Here is an 18,971-nt window from a genome sequence, read left to right as displayed (position 1 = left end):
AGTTCTCACTTTCAAGCATGAAAAAAATGAACACAATGTTCCCAACACTCAAACACCATGTCAGGCCTCTGAGCCCAAGTTAAGCCATCATATCCCCTGTGATCTGCACGTATACATCCAGATGGCCTGGAGCAAGTGAAGAATCACAAAAGAAGTGAAAATGGTTGGTTCCTGCCTTAACTGATGACATTCCACCATTGTGATCTGTTCCTGCCCCACCTTAACTGAGCGATTAACCTTGTGAAATTCCTTCTCCTGGCTCAGAAGCTCCCCAGCTGAGTACCTTGTGACCCCTGCCCCTGCCAGCAAGAGAACAACCCCCTTTGAATATAATTTTCCACTACTCACCCAAATCCTATAAAACAACCCCACCCCTATCTCCCTTCGTTGCCTCTTTTCGGACTCAGCCCGCCTGCACCCAGGTGAAATAAACAGCCTTGTTGCTCACACAAAGCCTGGTTGGTGGGCTCTTCACATGGACGCATGTGACACACCACATCTTCCATTCTAAGATGCTATTAATAAAAGACAAAATGGCTACTGGAGTCTTTCTGCAGACTCTCATTGGTAAAAGTGTTACTACGTAAAGCTCACATGCTACAAGGAAAATAAGGTTCTCTGATGCTAACAATGAGAGCTGGTAAGCAATGTTTATAAAATTTCTCATTTCTGTTCTCTTGGCTCTTTCTTTGCTAATGCTCCAGGAATGTCAGCAATGCTCCCAAACTTAACATCAGCAGAGATGGCTGGGCGAGAGGGGTATATGCAACAGAGACATGCATTAATCTTTTGTCTTTATTTGCTGCTCTAGTTTAAATCCTCAAAGAACTGTTGGAATGTAGTTTTCTGGAAGCCTAGAGAAAAAGGCCATCGGCCATGCAGGAGTCAAAACCTGTTTGTGTCTTCACTCTCAAAGTCACTGGATCCTCCCAGAACGAGAAAGAGGGTTTTGTTCACTTTCTCAATCAACAATGTTTTGCTCAAGTTCTTTCAACACTTCAAAATTCAAATCCATGATATCTTAAGAATTCAAATAATCAAAACAATGCTTCTGATTCTATTGTTCGAGTCCAGATTTACTGTCAAGAGTAAACAAGTTCTATTCTTGTAACTGAGAGCTCTGAGACAGGCTCATTAGCTTTAATGACCAGCTTAGAGTTTAAATGGATAAACAAGACAGGCTTGGGGGCTATTTCTCATCAACTCAGTTGTAAGAACTTAAGGAAAACCTATCTACTGGTAATGATTTCAAATGTTAGATGGAGAGATTACCTTCTGCATAATTTATCAGATTTATTTTCTGAAAATATTTTTTCCTTAAACTGATAAGGAGGTGATGATAAAGCCAAATTCAGTAGTATAATACAAACATTTTTATAGTAACCAACCTATGAAGGCTCATCTAAGCACCCTATAAATTATTTCACAACACCCTTCGCAGTTATATTCTAACATCTATTTCCATCAGTTGCCTAACTCGGTCTTGGCGCTCAGGCCTTCTGCTGTGAGGTATAGTTAGGAGAGAAAGATGAAAACAGGGCTAGACCTGCATGTGGGTTTAACCCTAAAGGAACTATTAACAATGGGACAATAGGTTCCTGAAAGATGTCATCTGGGTCTGCACCAGCACAGTCTGAAGCTAAGCCATGCTCATGTTTCCACACCTGTATCAGGTTGATTCTATGCCTCTTCCCCCAAGCCCTTGATAGCAGCACAAAGAAATCCCTCATTAAAGTACACATAAGAATATGGAATTTTTCTAAGGAGAAGAGTCAGAGGCATTGTTCTGAAAAAGGAACTGAATGGTAGAGAATAAAATGAGACTGGGGTTCTAAAAGAGGATATGGCTGGGATCTCTGGCTCCTGGCAACAGTCATATTATCACATTAAGCACTAAAACGCAATACCATACAGAAATAAAGTTTCTATCTTAAGGCAAAATTCAGCCTCTGGAAACACCCAATTCTACTTCTCTGTTAAGCAACCACCTGAGAGAATCAGTGAGTACCAATGAAAAAAAGGAGAATGGAGCGAGACTCGCCGAGCCGCAGACGCTGAGATGTGGATCTTTGTGAAGACCCTCACAGGCAAGACCATCGCCCTTGAGGTCGAGCCGAGTGACACCACTGAGAATGCCAAAGCCAAAATTCAAGACAAGTAGGGCATCCTACCTGACCAGCAGTGTCTGATAATTTGAGGGCAAATAGCTGGAGGATGGCCGCACTCTCTCAGACTACAACATCCAGAAAAGAGTCCACCCTGCACCTGATGCTGCGCCTGCGAGGTGGCATTACGGAGCCTTCCCTCTGCCACCTTGCCAAGAAATACAACTGTGACAAGATGATCTGCCACAAGAGCTGTGCTTGCCTGCGCCCCCATGCTGTCAACTACTGCAAGAAGTGTGGCCACACCAACAACCTACGTCCCAAAAAGATCAAATAAGGCTCTTCCTTCCCCAAAGGGCAGCCTCCTGCCCAGGCCCTATGGCCCTGGGGCCTCAATAAAGTGTTCTTTTCATTGACTGGAGCAAAAAGCAAAGAAAAAAAAAAGAAATTGATCACCTCCATTTCATACATCGGGGGCCCAAGGATGTCTTTCAGAGCATGGAAATCAATCAAAATCGGCATTTCAGGTGGTAGAGCCAAGTCAGTAGTGTCACTGATAGATTCAGGTTTTTCATCTTCTAAGATGTGTTCTCTGCAACCTAAACGAAAAAAAAAAATGTATTTAGAAGTTCTAAGACATTTGCAGGCTGGAAAATTCACTAGCAGTAAATATCAAACAAAAGCCCAGTCAGTGGACCTCAAAAGTTCAGTCACTTTTATGCATTTCTCAAGGCACAGACATTCACCTGTGCATTTGTGGCATGCAGGTGAAATAATTTGTCTTTCAAGAGCTCACTGAGGGTGGCATTTGCAATTGCCTTGTTCAATTACTTTTACTTGCTTATCATCTATCTCCCCCATTAAAGTGTAAGTTCCAGAAGGGAAACAACTTTGCCTGTCCTTTTTGACCATTATATTCTTAACGATTCCCAGCACTATTCAACTTAATGGCCTACAGCTAGGCCAAAGACTGAAGGGCTAAATGCAGTAGGTTACTTTGCATTCTGTGATCTAACAATTCTCTGTTCCATCAGAATAACTCAGGGCTTGTGACAAACTTTTCAAGTCCCTCTTCAGAGGAGTCTGATCAGGTGTCCTCTCCCCTCCCCTCCTCTCTCTCGCCACACCTGCCCCACTTTTTTTTTTTTTTTTTTTGAGACAGGGTCTAGTGCAGTGGTGTTAACACAGCTCATGCTGCCTTGACCTCCTGGGCTCAAGCGATCCTCCCTCCTTGGCCTCCCAAAGTGCTGGGATTACAGACATGAGTTGCTGCACCAGGTCAGGTGCTCTGTTTTCTAATGGGCAATGTAAACCTGGACATGACAGAACTCATATAAGCAGTGCCTCTTTTGGAAGCATATAGCTTAACTCTAAGGTTATCATTTTCCAATAAATAAATATAATTGGCAGTGCCAGGGTAAGAGAATACTAAGCCTGGTTTGAAATCCCTGTAATAATGGGCCATCTCCTTTACCTGCCTATAAGCCCTGCATGGCTGATATCTTGTCCAAATATTGACTCATTTTGGTTTGGACCTAAGACATACAAGGAGCAGGACCCAGTCGACTTACCAGACCACCTTCTGTATCAATCTTTGTAATTCCAGTTCAAGTAATGAAAAATATTACATAATCTGTGGCCAGAAACCAAAAATGGGGAGTAGAGGTTTTAAAACTGCAGGAAATACTTGGCTGTATTCGATCTCATTCCCAGCTTTTTCTTTTAGTTTGTCGTAATTGTTCTAACTTCTTGTCTCATGAAGTGTTTTGTTTTAAAATCTTTCATTACCTTTTTTTTTTTAACATACTATTCCTTCTGAAAGTGATTGCTTTATATATTAATACACACATATAATAATTATGCAGTTATCTAACATTGTCTGTCTATCTATATTGTTTGAGCTGGAATCTTGCTCTGTCACCCAGGCTGCAGTGCAGTACCTCCGCCTCCTGGGTTCAAGCGATTCTCCTGCCTCAGCCTCCCAAGTAGCTGGGATTACTGGCACATGACACCATGCCCGGTTAATGTTGGTGTGTATATGTATGTGTGTGTGTGTATATATATATATATATTTTTTTTTTTTTTTTTTTTTTTTTGAGACGGAGTCTTGCTGTGTCACCCAGGCTGGCGTGTAGTGGCACAACCATGGATCACTGCAACCTCCGTCTTCTGGGTTCAAGCGATTCTCCTGCCTCAACCTCCCTGTAGCTGGGACTACAGGCATGGGCCACCATGCCCGGCTAAATTTTGTATTTTTAGTAGAGATGGGGTTTCACCATGTTGGCCAAGCTGTTCTCGAACTCCTGATCTCAGGTCATCTGCCCACCTCGGCCTCCTAAACTGCTGGCATTACAGGCATGAGCCACTGCACCCAGCCTAATGTTGGTAGTTTTAGTAGAGATGGGGTTTCACTATGTTGGCCAGGCTGGTCTCGAACTCCTGACCTCAGGTGATCTGCCCACCTCAGCCTCCCAAACTGCTGGGATTATAGATGTGAGCCACGGCACCCAGCCTAATGTTTGTATTTTTAGTAGAGACGGGGTTTTACCATGTTGGCCAGGTTGGTCTTGAACTCCTGACCTCAAGTGATCCGGCTGCCTCAGCTTCCCAAAGTGCTGAGATTACAGGTGTGAGCCACCGTGTCTGGCAATATATCTCTATATACTTATTTTAGTTTTGCTGTGGTTCTTCCATTTTTTCCACTAACTCTTTTCCTTTCAAAAGTGATTACTGAGTATGTTTAATACTGGTAGACCCTTATTTTATTTTTGTATTTTCTTGGACCTCACAGGGATGAACCTAACTTTAAATTCTAACAATAACTGGAGACATCCTGAGTGTCACTAAATGATGCCAATGAGAACTTTTGGGTGAGGGATTCTCCCACTCTCCTCTCCTGCTGGGCTCTCGTGGGCTTCTCTTCAGGACTGAAACCATGAATGACACAGGAAAGAAAACACAACAGTTCAAATTTTCTGCCAATGGATGGCTATTTAACAGCAAATTATGTCGAACAAAGCATTAAACCTCTCACTACCTCTCTCTGCAGAATTGTTGTGAGAATTAAAAAGAAAATCCTTTGTAGACTGCAAAGAGCAATGCACTGTTTAACACATATGTAAGTCTTGAGTGATATATATTCTTATAATTGTACCTCTGTAACATCACTTGATCTTTCAAGGTTTGGCCTGACCATGTCCTAGGGACATCTTCCCCGATTTTTTTGACTTCTTTTATAGCATTCATTTGCTTCACAAAATCTAGCAATTCTGGGTTAGTCAGCAGCTTGTGGAAACGGGAGATTTTCTGCTTGCTGCTCTTTTTCCAGTATATTCCAAGCAGTATCAATGATCAAAGGTGGGAAAGCACTCACCTGATCAGTTTAGCTACATGCAGATCTCAGAGTGGAAAAGAAAGTAGGTGTCATTGCTTAATTAAAATTAATGCACAGAAGAAAAGCACTACCTGTCTAAGGTTACTACACTCTACAGATGGAAGGTAGTGGTACTCAAAAACTTCAGCCAGTGCAAAAAGAGCTTACAAGTTTCTCCAGTCTGTGGTGCTTTGTGACAAGCTTTTCTGAGATCTAATTACTGTTGCCAGCTTGTATTTCACTATCACAGGAGGACGTAAAGCTCAGTGGGTGAAAGCCAACCCACAATTACATAACCAATGCTTTAGGACATCCAATCCTTTTCCAAGTGTAGTACGGGGTTCAGTGTTCTGAGCACTGGGGGAGTGGGGTTGGGAGAGCTATTTCTAATGCAACTAGACCTTGTAATATAAAAGATGACAATTTAGGGGCAGCAGATGTGTTATTAAAAAAATTCAATAAACTCAAAAATAAACTGCATTTCAAAATGTTCCATCATTAGAATATATGCCTAGAAAACTAAGGCTCTAGTCAAGAAAATGGTGTCAGCTAACTGGGAGAGGCAGGGCAGCACTGGATTCTGAGTCACCCCCCGGATTGTGTGTAATGCAAAGTGAGAGTAGGGAAACACTGGATCTTCCTAGAATACCCACTTTGATTCCTCATTATAAAACACACAAACAACAAGCAAAATGTCATCTCACAAAGATATCACTCAAGGAATGAACCCCCGGTTATATCTGCACCTTCTGGGTCGTATGTGCAAGCATTCAAGCACTCAGCCCTAACACCATGTTCTCTCTTGTCAGAAAGGACCAGCACCAGGAGAAGAAAGTGGCATCGTCCCTGAGATTAATTGCTGGCCTTGCCCAAGATTGCAACATTCAAGCAATATGGACTTTTTAAGGCAAGGGGAAACACCACCAACAAAAAGTTCAACCTTCCAACACATCAGGGACCCTGACTCTAAGTCCTTCCTACTGGAATTGTGCAGTTTTCTTCTTATACACCTTTCTTTCGGACTCAAATAGTGGTTCTTAACAAATGGTTAATCCTCATATAAAAGAAACTATTATTTCACTGAGAAGCAAAGAAATTCAAATTATAAAAACAAGCTGGTTACCAAAATAACCAGTAAAGTTTAAGAAATGACAAAGGCCAATGTTAAGGAAAGTAAAGAGATCTTCTCACACACCGTTGCTTACAAAGTATAAACTGGTTCAATCTTTCAGGAAAGCAATATGGAAACAGACTGAAAGCCTTCCAAATACTTAGAGTCTCACACTCAGTGGGTCTTTTTTTGCAGCAATCTATCCTCAGAGAAATACACAAAAGTACAGGCAAGGGTTTGTGCACAGAGTCACCCATTGGAGCACTACAAATAACAGCAAAACCTAGATCCAATATAAGCACCCATCATTAGGAACATAGTTAAGTAAACCATGGCGTATCTATCTGGTAAAACACTACAGTCACTAAAAATGGTTTCCTAAGTGTTTTCAAGTAATGTGAGAAAATTCTTTCAAAACGTTAAACTGAGGAAAGGGGAGGATATAACATTTCACACAGTGTGATTTTTACATACACAGTAGTCATCCCTTCTCCACAGGGGATACATTTCCAGACCCACGGTGGATACCTGAAACACGGGATAGTTCAGAACCCTATATATACCATCTTTTCCCTGCAGATACGTACTTATGATCATGTTTAATTTATAAATTAAGCAAAGTAAGAGACTTACAACAATACTAATAAAATAAACCCAGAATGCCAGCATCACTGCTCTTGGCTTTGGGTCCATTATTAAGCAAGGGAAGGGTTACCTGAACACAAACACCCTGATACCAAGACAGCTGATCTGGTAAGTGAGATGGCTGCTGCGTGGCTAAACGGGTGGGAGTCATACCGCGTGGATATGCTGGACAAAGGGAGGCTTCCCGTCCGGGGTCACACAGAGCAGGACGGCTCGACATTTCAGCACACTGCCCAGAATAGTGCACAATTTAAAACTTATGAGTGGATTATTTCTAGAATTTTCCATTTAATATTTTTGGATGATGGTTGACCACAGGTAACTAAAACTGCAGAAAGTGAAGCTGCAGGTGAGGGGGGAGCTACAGTGTCATTATCATATGAATGAAATGATACAGTCCAAAATGGTAAAAGAGTTATGCCCTGAGCAATCATTAAAAAGTCAGGAAACAACAGGTGCTGGAGAGGATGTGGAGAAATAGGAACACTTTTACACTGTTGGTGGGATTGTAAACTAGTTCAACCATTATGGAAAACAGTATGGCGATTCCTCAAAGATCTAGAACTAGATGTACCATATGACCCAGCCATCCCATTACTGGGGATATACCCAAAGGATTATAAATCATGCTGCTATAAAGACACATGCACACGTATGTTTATTGCGGCACTATTCACAATAGCAAAGACTTGGAATCAACCCAAATGTCCATCAGTGACAGACTGGATTAAGAAAATGTGGCACACATACACCATGGAATACTATGCAGACATAAAAAAGGATGAGTTTGTGTCCTTTGTAGGGACATGGATGCAGCTGGAAACCATCATTCTCAGCAAACTACGGCAAGAACAGAAAACCAAACACCGCATGTTCTCACTCATAGGTGGGAACTGAACAATGAGATCACTTGGACTTGGGAAGGGGAACATCACACACCGGGGCCTATCATGGGGAGGGGGGAGGGGGAAGGAATTGCATTGGGAGTTATACCTGATGTAAATGACGAGTTGATGGGTGGTGACGAGTTGGTGGGTGCAGCACACCAACATGGCACAAGTATACATACGTAACAAACCTGCACGTTATGCACATGTACCCTAGAACTTAAAGTATAATAATAATAAAAGAAAAAAAAGGAGAAAAAAAAAGAAAAACAAATGTCCTTTAAAAACATCTAGTTGGTGTAAAAATAAATCCAGAATACCTATGTATTTAATTCAAAAAAAAAAAGTTATGCCCTGAGTTATGAGATTAACATTACATGAGATATTAAAAATAAATCATTGCCTCCAGTCCTGACTCTGAATTCCCACCTATGTGGCCTAGAACAAGGTGACTTTACCTCTTTGTATCTGGTTTTCTAATCAGCAAAACCAGAATTACAGTATTCTCAGAGAGTTGCTGGGAGAATTTAGTAATGGTCAAAAGCCTTAATATGTATAGATGAGAGATACTCAATTATATACTAGCTCCCACTCCCCCCATCCCCCCCTTTTTTTTTGAGACAGAGGCTGGAATGTAGTGGTGAGATCTCAGCTCACTGCAACCTCTGCCTCCTGTGTTCATGCGATTCTCATGCCTCAGCGTCCTGAGTAGCTGGGATTACAGGTGTGTACCACCACACCTGGCCAATTTTTTTTTTTTTTTTTTTGAGACGGAGTCTCCCTGTGTCACCCAGGCTGAAGTGCAATGGTGCAATCTTGGCTCACTACAACCTCCGCCTCCCGAGTTCAAGCGATTCTCCTGCCTCAGCCTCCTGAGAAGCTGAGATTACAGGCGCTCGCCACCACACCCGGCTAATTTTTGTATTTTTAGTAGACACGGGGTTTCACCATGTTGGTCAGGCTAGTCTCGAACTCCTGACATCGTGATCCACCTGCCAAGGCCTCCCAAAGTGCTGGGATTACAGGCGTGAGCCACCGCGCCCAGCCCAATTTTTGTATTTTTAGTAGAGACGGGGTTTCACCATGTTGGCCAGGTTGGTCTCGAACTCCTGGCCTCAGGTCCTCCTGCCTTGGCCTCTCAAAGTGTTGGGATTATAGGCATGAGCCACTGCAACTGGCCTTTTTTTCTTTCTTAGTTTTCCTTTAGCAAATTCTCCCAGATCCTGATGGCTCCCTTTTTAGAGTAATACTTACTATACAGATTTCTATGAGTCACATATTCTTACCCCAAACCCTTCTATTACAAGAAAACAAAGTGCTCTCTACAATCTCATTCTACCCAGCATCCCACAGACAGGACTCTGACCACAATCACACAACTGTTGGGAATCACATAAATTAAAAATACATAAAAGCCCTGTTAAACAGAGGTTGAAAAGAAAGGACATGGAAATATAAAATGAGTAGAATAAGTTAGCTCTACTTCATCCCACTTCAACTATTTTTCCACTTAAATAAAATCAGTCTGAAAATCGGAGGGGGCTAGTGTTTTCCAGTTGATTTAATCTACTCAGGGGTATCTCCCAGCTCTTCTTTACTAGGTATTATCGGCCTATTAATACCTATTAATACCATTATCTATGTCTGATTCAGAACATCGCCAAGATAGTCGGGGCATAACCATGGAGTTTCCCAGCATTAAAGCAGCAGAGATGCACATAGCACAGGGGCAGAACCAGCAATGTACTCATAGCATGGACTGTGGTGATGGCAGTGAACAAAGTGAGAGTGAAATGCGGTGTACCCCCAAAGGGGGCTAAGCCATCCTCTAGAGCTGATGGAAGCACAGCTATTACGGAGGGAAGTCCTATAGGGACAGCCTCCTCTGGGGAAGGACTGGGCTTTTCCTAAGCAGCTATCACTCGGACACAGTCAACTGTTTTCCACTCATTTTCCCTCTGCCACAGGAACATGATTTCAATGAAAACAGGACCCACAGCCAAAGAATTGCTGTGGGAAGAGGGAGGAAAGGGAATTATTGAAAGGGGAAGTAAGGAGGAAGGATAAGGGGGTTGTAATACCTCAGGATAGTAGCTCTCTGTTAAAAAATAAAAAAGTTCCTTGCTGTTTGAAAAAATCTTGACGCAAAATGGGAGGTCTCGGTAGCTCTTGGCCAGTGATCCAACCAATGGCAAGTAGCAGGGAGGCCAGAAACACAAAAAGCGCAACACCCACAATTCCTCAGCATGTGGTAGAAATGGAGACTATCTAACCACAGAGGGCCCTAGGATATCTATCATCATCTTTATTCAAGGCAGAATTTTAGTGATCACTCCTTATTCTCTATACCCTGCTTAATCTGAAGCATATATAGTACCAAGCTTTCAACCCCAGTCCCATGAGTTCAAAAGCTAAATTTTGTGGTAACAGGAACCCCTTCTTCTAAATGATCAAAGAAGTGTTCATTTCCACAAACAGCAGGTTTTTAATGCCTGTGGGGTGGGAATGGAGGAGGGAAGGATGGGACATACCAGAGCCTGTTAATTGCAGCCAGCAATAAAACAAGCTCCAGAAATGGGGATAATTTTCCAAGAAAGGACTACTACTGTTTCTGTCATACTAATATCATGTCTTTGGGAAACTGTTGGGAATGTGTAAGCTGCATTCTGATGCTTAGCAGAATTCAGGAAGAATCAGGAATTCATGAAGCACAGGATACAACCACAATAAACAGAACTTTAAATGCTGGGCAGCAGCTTAAAGATCCAGTGCAACCCTCCATTTTATATCTAAGGAGACACAGACCCAGTTTAAACAAGCTTAAACAAACTGCCTAAGTCCACAGCGTTTACAGACAGTATTAGGACTACTGACTCTCAAAGACACTTTTTGTCCCAACGTAAAGTCCAGTCTAGAAAAGCCACCTGTAGTTGGTGTGGATGTGGAGAAAGGAGAACTCTAACACACTGGTGGCTGGAATGTAAATTAGTACAGCCATTATGGAAAACAGTATGGCGATTTCTCAAATTTTAAAAGTAGAACTATCATATGATCCAGCAACCCCACAAATGGGCATTTATCCAAAGGAAATGAGTATGTCAAAGGGGTATCTGCACTTCCATGTTTGCTGCAGCACTCTTCACAATAGCTAATATATGGAATCAACCTAAGTGTCCATCAATGGATGAATGGATAAAGAAAATGTGACATATATAAACAATGGAATATTATTCAGCCACAAAAAGAATGAAATCCTGTCACATGTGGCAACATGGTTGAACCTGGAGGACATTATATTAAGTGAAATTAGCCAGGCACCAAAAGACAAATACTGTATGATCTCATTTATATGTGGAATCTAAAGAAGTTAGAGTTAAGTGGAATCTTATAGAAGCAGAGAGTAGAATAGTGGTTACAAGAGGCTGGCAAGGGCAGAGACAGTGGGGATGGGGAGAGATTGGTCAATGGGTACAAAATTGCAGATAAATAGGAGGAATAAGTTCTGGTGTTCTACTGCAGGGGTCCCCAAACCCTAGGCTGTGGACCAGTCAGTACCAGTCCATGGCCTGTCAGGAATCGGGCCACACAGCAGGAGGTGAGCAGTGGGTGGGTGAGCATTAGGGCCTGAGCACCGCCTCCTGTCAGATCAGCGGTGGCATTAGATTCTCCTAGGAGCTCGAACTCTGTTGTGAATTATGAACTGTGCATGTGAGGGATGTAGGGTGGATGCTCCTTATGAGAATCTAATGCTGATGATTCGAGGTAGAAGAGTTTTATCCTGAAACCATTCCCCCACAGGTCCGTGGAAAAACTGTCTCCCATGAAATTGGTCCCTGGTGCCAAAAAGGTTGGGGACCACTGTTCTACTGCACAGTGACTATGGTTAACAATATTGTATATTTCAAAATAGCTAGAATATTTTTAAATATACTTACCACAAAGAAATGATAAATATATGAGGTGACAGATATGCTAAACAGCCTGATTTGATTTTTACACAATGTATACATGTACTGAAACATCACACTATACCCCATAAATATGTATATTATGTAGCAATTTAAAAAAGAACAAATGAGGCCCCAGTTTCCTTATCAATAAAATGAAAGTCAGATTGGATGAACTCTACTCTCCCACACCATTCGTCATAGGGCCTTATCAAAATAGTCAATTGTGGTTTGTCGAATTAGACCAAATTTCGGCTATGTAATTCTTAAATTTTATCAACATCTGTGAAAAATGATCAATCATCAAAATACTTATTACTTTAATTTGCCAAAGAATTACTGTTTCTAATGCTAATTTTGTCAAGTAAACAAATATTTTTATAAGCGAAAATTAATTATGTAACAATTATTTCTGAATGATTAAAATTTTTTCTTGCAAGTTGAATTCCATCACACTGGCTTCCTGAGTTGTGGAGTAGGAGCAAAATGGAAAGTGGAGATGGTTGTACTTGTGTCAGGGGCAAGAAACGCGTTACTGGGGATATAAAAAACAAGATGGCAGAGGGGTTATGTGTGAGGAGGAGATGTTTATATCTCAACTCTCTGGCACACACGATTTCAGACCATGTTTAAGCATGGAGAGAAAGACACATATGGTTGCGGTTATACAAACAACCAAGTTGTTTTGTTTTAACCAAGCCTACTTTAAAAAGTGACATGAAATGCTGAGATTTCGAGTGGCTTTCTTATTGCACAAAATAGCAGAAATACGTGTCACAAGGCTAAACTGACAAGGATATAATGCATCTAAGGACCTACCAATGGTAAGGCAGAAAAGGGAAAACAAAGTGTCTTTTGAAAAAATCAGAAAAACCTGAGTATTTCCAACTGTATAATTTGTGCTGTCATTTCAGGTTAATCTTTTCCAAAACAACATCTTCCCAGCCAGAGGAAGTGTGCTAAGTACAACTGAGATCCAAGTTACTGGCCAGGGCTGCCAAGGCATTTGGGTCTACGTATTTTCAAACTTTTTAATTTTTTTAAAGGAACTAGCTATAATGGAGAAATCTGTAGATCAAATGCCCAGAAGAACCTTCAGGCCTGCAATAAATCCTTTTTCTTTCTGTTGGTATTTTCTTCATTATTTTGGGGGTGGCAATACAACCTTACCATTACCAAATACATTTTCTTTCAAGTTTACCTACTGAACATTTCTACATAGTAACCACTGAGATACACATGGAAGTTATGACTGTGACTTCCATCATTAAAAAAAAAAAAAAAAAAAAAATTAGGTTTTTTTTTTTTTTGGAGACAGAGTCTCATCTGTTGCCCAGGCTGGAGTGCAGTGGCACAATCTCAGCTCACTACAACCTCCACCTCCCGGGCTCATATGATTCTCATGCCTCAGTCACCAGAGTAGCTGGGACAACAGGCGTATGCACCACCACACCTGGCTAATTTTTTGTATTTTTAGTTAAGATGGGGTTTTGCCATGTTGGCCAGGCTAATCTTGAATTCCTGAGCTCAAGTAATCCACCCGACTTGGCCTCCCGAAGTGCTGGGATTACAGGAGTGAGCCAACGGACCTGGCCATTTTTCAATTTCAGTGGCAATTATCTATTATGAAACAAACAAACAAAAGGGTATCTGCAAACATTTTTTCCACTATTTTTCCATTGAAATGAATTTAGAGACATAAGCAAATGACCTTTTCATGTCCATTTACTATAAGTAATTTTTATAAGCTACCATACCTTCAATAAGTAAAATAGAGCTTTCAATGATCAATTCAGTGCCTCCATAGAGGTTAAAAATCAGCATTTATTTCACTTAAAAAATTGTTTCTCTATCTGCCTCTTCCAATAGACTACACATTTAGTTCTCTTTAATCAGCTTCCCAGAATCCAATTATAATTTGGCATATAGTAGGTACAGTCATGCACTGCATAACAACATTTTGGTCGAAGGCAGACCACATATATGACAGAAGTACCAGAAGACAACAATAGAGCTGCAAGAGTCCTAATGCCTAGTGATGCCCCCTTAGGGCAATGGAATGCATTACCCAAATGTTTGTGGTGATGCTGGTGTACACAAACCTACTGTGCTGCCAGCTGTACAAATGCACAGCACGTACAATTACATACAGTACATAATACTTCATAGTGATAGTGAGTGACTATGTTATTGGTTTATGAATTTGCTATGCTTCATTTAAAAATTTTTTTATTCTTATATATATTTTTAGAGGTGGGGGTCTCACTATGTTGCCCAGACTGGTCTTGAACTCGTGAGTTCAAGCAATCCTCCTGCCTCAGCCTCCCGAATAGTTGGGACTACAGGCACACACTATCATGCCTAGACTATACAATGCTTTTTCTTATTATTTTAGAGTGTACTCCCTTCTGTAAAAAAGAAGTTAACTGTAAAACAGCCTCAAGCAGATGCTTCAGTAGGTAGAAGAAGGCATTGTTATCCATGCATGTTACTGCCCCTGAAGACCTTCCAGTGGGCCAAGATGTGGAGGTAGAAGACAGTGACACTGAAGATCCTGATCCAGTTCAGGACTGGGCTAATGTGTGTCTGTGTCTTCGCTTTTAATAAAGAAGTTTAAAAAGTAAAACAAGTTTTTAAAAAGCTTATATACAGTAAGGATATTAACCCATTTATGCCAGAAGTTGTGAATTTTTTTGTGTGAAAAATCAGACCTTGGCAATGACCTTGAGCAGTAGGATATAAATAACTCCCACAAACTTAGCATTCCAATAATGAAGCACTAGGCATAAATGGGTTAAAAATGTATTTTTGTATAGCTATACAGTGTGTTTGTGTTTTAAGCTGAGTGTTATAAAAGATTTGAAAAGTTTTAAAAAGCTGGATGTGGTGGCACACACCTGTAATCCCAGCTACTGAGGAGGTTGAGGTAGAAGGATCACTTGAGCCCAGGAGTTCAAGACCAGCCTGAGCAACACAGCCTGTCTCAAAAAAAAAGTAAAAAAAAAAAGAGAAAAATTAAAAAAATATAGCTAAGTGTACAGTGTTAATAAGTTAGTAAGTCTATGGTAGTATATATACAGTAATGTCCTGGGCTTTCACATTCACTCACCATTCACTTGCTGACTCACCCAGAGCTACTTCCAGTCCTGCAAGCTCCATTCATGGTAGGTGCCTTATACAGAAGTACCAGCTTTTATTTGTTGTTTATCTGTTGTTCAGATACACAAATACCGCTCTGTTACAATTGCCTACAGTGTCCAGTATAGTAACATGCTGTAGAAGTTTATAGCCTAGGAGTAACAGGCTATACCATATAGCCTAGGTGTATAGAAAGCTATACCATCTAGGTTTGTGTAAGTACACTCTACGATGTTTCCACAATGACAAAATTTCCCAGAGATGCATTTCTCAGAATATATCCCCATCATTAAACAACGCATATGACTGTATTCAGTAAATGCTAGCTGACTCACTGATTGAATAAACTGGGTATAAACAAGGACCCAAAACATAAGATTCCATCTTTAGTACCAGACAAGAAAGTTTGCACCCGTTTTCAGTGGGTTGTATGTATTAATAAATCTCATTTCCTGTATTAGAGATTCAGAAAATATTCCTGGACAATGATTTAGATGAGTAGTTAAAATGCAGAGACCATTTGTAATATTTTTTTAAAAACCGTAAGTATTGCTTTAATACTCTTGTAACTTGGGCTTGTTTTGATAATGTATAACAATGACAACCAAAGGTCACTGCAGGCTGGGCATGGTGGCTCACGCCTATAATCCCAGCACTTCAAGAGGCTGAGACACATGGATTGCTTGAGCTCAGGAGTTTGAGAACAGCCTGGGCAACATGGCAAAACCTGTGGTCCCAGCCACTCTAGGGACTGAGGTGGGAGGATAGCTTAAGCCCGTGAGGTGGAGGCTGCAGCGAGCTGAAATCAGGCCACTCCAGTCCAGGTGACAGAGCCAGACTCCGTTTCAAAATATATACATATATATTCAAAGGTCACTGCATTTTCCTATATGATTCATTTAACAGAATGATGACTTTATAATTATTTGATAATACTTTATTTTCCTGTCCCCAAATGGAATTTACATAACAAATGTTTGGCTCCTATTATAGATTTTTGCCTTCACTGAAGCTTCCTTCCGGTCTGTACAGGCAAACAAGTGTCTCTTAAACTAGGCCAATATTGATGAGGGATAAATCAGCAAATCAGTGTAAATGTCAGACTTAGAAAATAATATTTCGTACCTCTTCATGATATTGGCAGTATATACCAATATGATATTTTCACCTCAGTGTTAGACCACCACCTGATTTTAGAAGTCTGGACATAGCATACTGCCTCGTATCCCTACCAAATGCAAAGGATTTAGCACAGAAAGTGTTACTCTCTAGATCTATTTTTTTTTTTTTTTAATAATCTTGGCTTATTTGTAAAATCCAATTAGCTCTAACAACACAACAAACCCCTAAAGCTTAGTACCAATGAGCCAGTGCCTTCAGGACTAAACTCTTGTCTCTGAAACCCATATTCCTCAACAGTAACCTTAGTTCCCTGGAAAATTATAAATTCTCATTTGTCCTGAGCTGCTAATACAATTAAAGGAAAGATAAGAATGAACAGGATGAAAAAGACTTTAAATAATGAAAATGTAAAACCGAATCCAAACTTCTAACCCCTATCTGGGTCTTTAATAAGAAATCAGCACTCTCCCAAGACTAAACCAGGAAGAAGTTGAATCCCTGAATAGATCAATAACAGGCTCTGAAATTGAGGCAATAATTAATAGCCCACCAACCAAAAAAAGTCCAGGACCAGATGAATTCTACCAGAGGTACAAGAAGGAGCTGGTACCATTCCTTCTGAAATTATTCCAATCAATAGAAAAAGAGGGAATCCTCCCTAACTCATTTTATGAGGGCAGCATCATCCTGATACCAAAGCCTGGCAGAGACACAACAAAAAAAGAGAATTTTAGACCAATATCCCTGATGAACATCGATGCAAAAATCCTCAAGAAAATACTGGCAAACCAAATCCAGCAGCACATCAAAAAGCTTATCCACCACGATCAAATGGGCTTCATCCCTGAGATGCAAGGCTGGTTCAACATACACAAATCAATAAACGTAATCCAGAATATAAACAGAACCAAAGACAAAAACCACATGATTATCTCAATAGATGCAGAAAAGGCCTTTGACAAAATTCAACAGCCCTTCATGACAAAAACTCTCAATAAATTCGGTATTGATGGAACATATCTCAAAATAATAAGAGCTATTTATGACAAACCCACAGCTAATATCATACTGAATGGGCAAAAACTGGAAGCATGCCCCTTGAAAGCTGGCACAAGACAGATGCCCTCTCTCACCACTCCTATTCAACATAGTATTGGAAGTTCTGGCCAGGGCAATCAGGCAAGAGAAAGAAATAAAGGGTATTCAGTTAGAAAAACAGGAAGTCAAATTGTCCCTGTTTGCAGATGACATGATTGTATATTTAGAAAACCCCACCGTCTCAGCCCAAAATCTCCTTAAGCTGATAAGCAACTTCGGCAAAGTCTCAGGATACAAAATCAATGTGCAAAAGTCAATAGCATTCTTATACACCAGTAACAGACCAACAGAGAGCCAAATCACAAGTGAACTCCCATTCACAATTGTTTCAAAGAGAATAAAATACCTAGGAATCCAATTTACAAGGGATGCGAAGGACCTCTTCAAGGAAAACTACAAACCACTGCTCAATGAAATGAAAGAGGACACAAACAAATGGAAGAACATTCCATGCTCATGGATAGGAAGAATCAGTATCGTGAAAATGGCCATACTGCCCAATTATAGATTTAATGCCATCCCCATTAAGCTACCAATGACTTTCTTCACAGAATTGGAAAAAACTACTTTAAAGTTCATATGGAACCAAAAAAGAGCCTGCATTGCCAAGACAGTCTTAAGTCAAAAGAACAAAGCTGGAGGCATCACGCTACCTGACTTCAAACTACACTACAAGGCTACAGTTACCAAAACAGCATGGTACTGGTACCAAAAGAGAGAAATAGACCAATGGAACAGAACAGAGCCCTCAGCAATAATACCACACATCTACAACCATCTGATCTTTGACAAACCTGACAAAAACAAGAAATGGGGAAAGGATTCCCTGTTTAATAAATGGTGCTGGGAAAACTGGCTAGCCATACATAGAAAACTGAAACTGGATCCCTTCCTTACACTTTATACAAAAATTAATTCAAGATGGATTAGAGACTTAAACATTAGACCTAAAACCATAAAAACCCTAAAAGAAAACCTAGGCAATACCAGTCAGGATACAGGCATGGGCAAGGACTTCATGTCTAAAACACCAAAAGCAATGGCAGCAAAAGCCAAAATTGACAAATGGGATCTAATTAAACGAAAGAGCTTCTGCACAGCAAAACAAACTACCATCAGAATGAACAGGCAACCTACAGAATGGGAGAAAAATTTTGCAATCTACCCATCTGACAAAGGGCTAATATCCAGAATCTACAAAGAACTGAAGCAAATTTACAAGAAAAAAACAACCCCATCAAAAAGTGGGCAAAGGATATGAACAGACACTTCTCAAAAGACGACATTTATACAGCCAATGAAAAAATGCAGACACATGAAAAAATGTTCATCCTCACTGGTTATCAGAGAAATGCAGATCAAAACCACAATGAGATACCATCTCACACCAGTTAGAATGGCGATCATTAAAAAGTGAGGAAACAACAGGTGCTGGAGAGGATGTGGAGAAACAGGAACACTTTTACACTGTTGGTGGGACTGTAAACTAGTTCAACCATTGTGGAAGACAGTGTGGCGATTCCTCAAGGATCTAGAACTAGAAAT

At 40.6% G+C, this 18,971-nt stretch overlaps 1 protein-coding gene and 1 pseudogene across 5 annotated transcripts in view; one reads left to right on the top strand and one right to left on the bottom strand.

Annotated features, from left to right (window-relative positions):
* The window catches only part of LOC105492228 (lon peptidase 2, peroxisomal), a 118,899-nt gene that overhangs the window by 24,530 nt on the left and 75,398 nt on the right, over window positions 1-18,971 (bottom strand). For all 5 annotated transcript variants that reach the window (XM_011759257.2, XM_011759256.2, XM_011759254.2 and 2 more), the window contains one exon: window positions 2,562-2,704. In XM_011759257.2, the coding sequence (XP_011757559.2) occupies window positions 2,562-2,704 (143 nt within the window). The remainder of the gene's footprint in view (window positions 1-2,561; window positions 2,705-18,971) is intronic.
* LOC112428546 (ubiquitin-ribosomal protein eL40 fusion protein-like) lies at window positions 1,447-2,567 on the top strand (annotated as a pseudogene).

The sequence above is a fragment of the Macaca nemestrina genome, chromosome 18, assembly GCF_043159975.1.
Source record: "Macaca nemestrina isolate mMacNem1 chromosome 18, mMacNem.hap1, whole genome shotgun sequence".
Lineage (NCBI taxonomy): Eukaryota > Metazoa > Chordata > Mammalia > Primates > Cercopithecidae > Macaca > Macaca nemestrina.
This window is presented reverse-complemented; position numbering and strand designations above follow the sequence as displayed.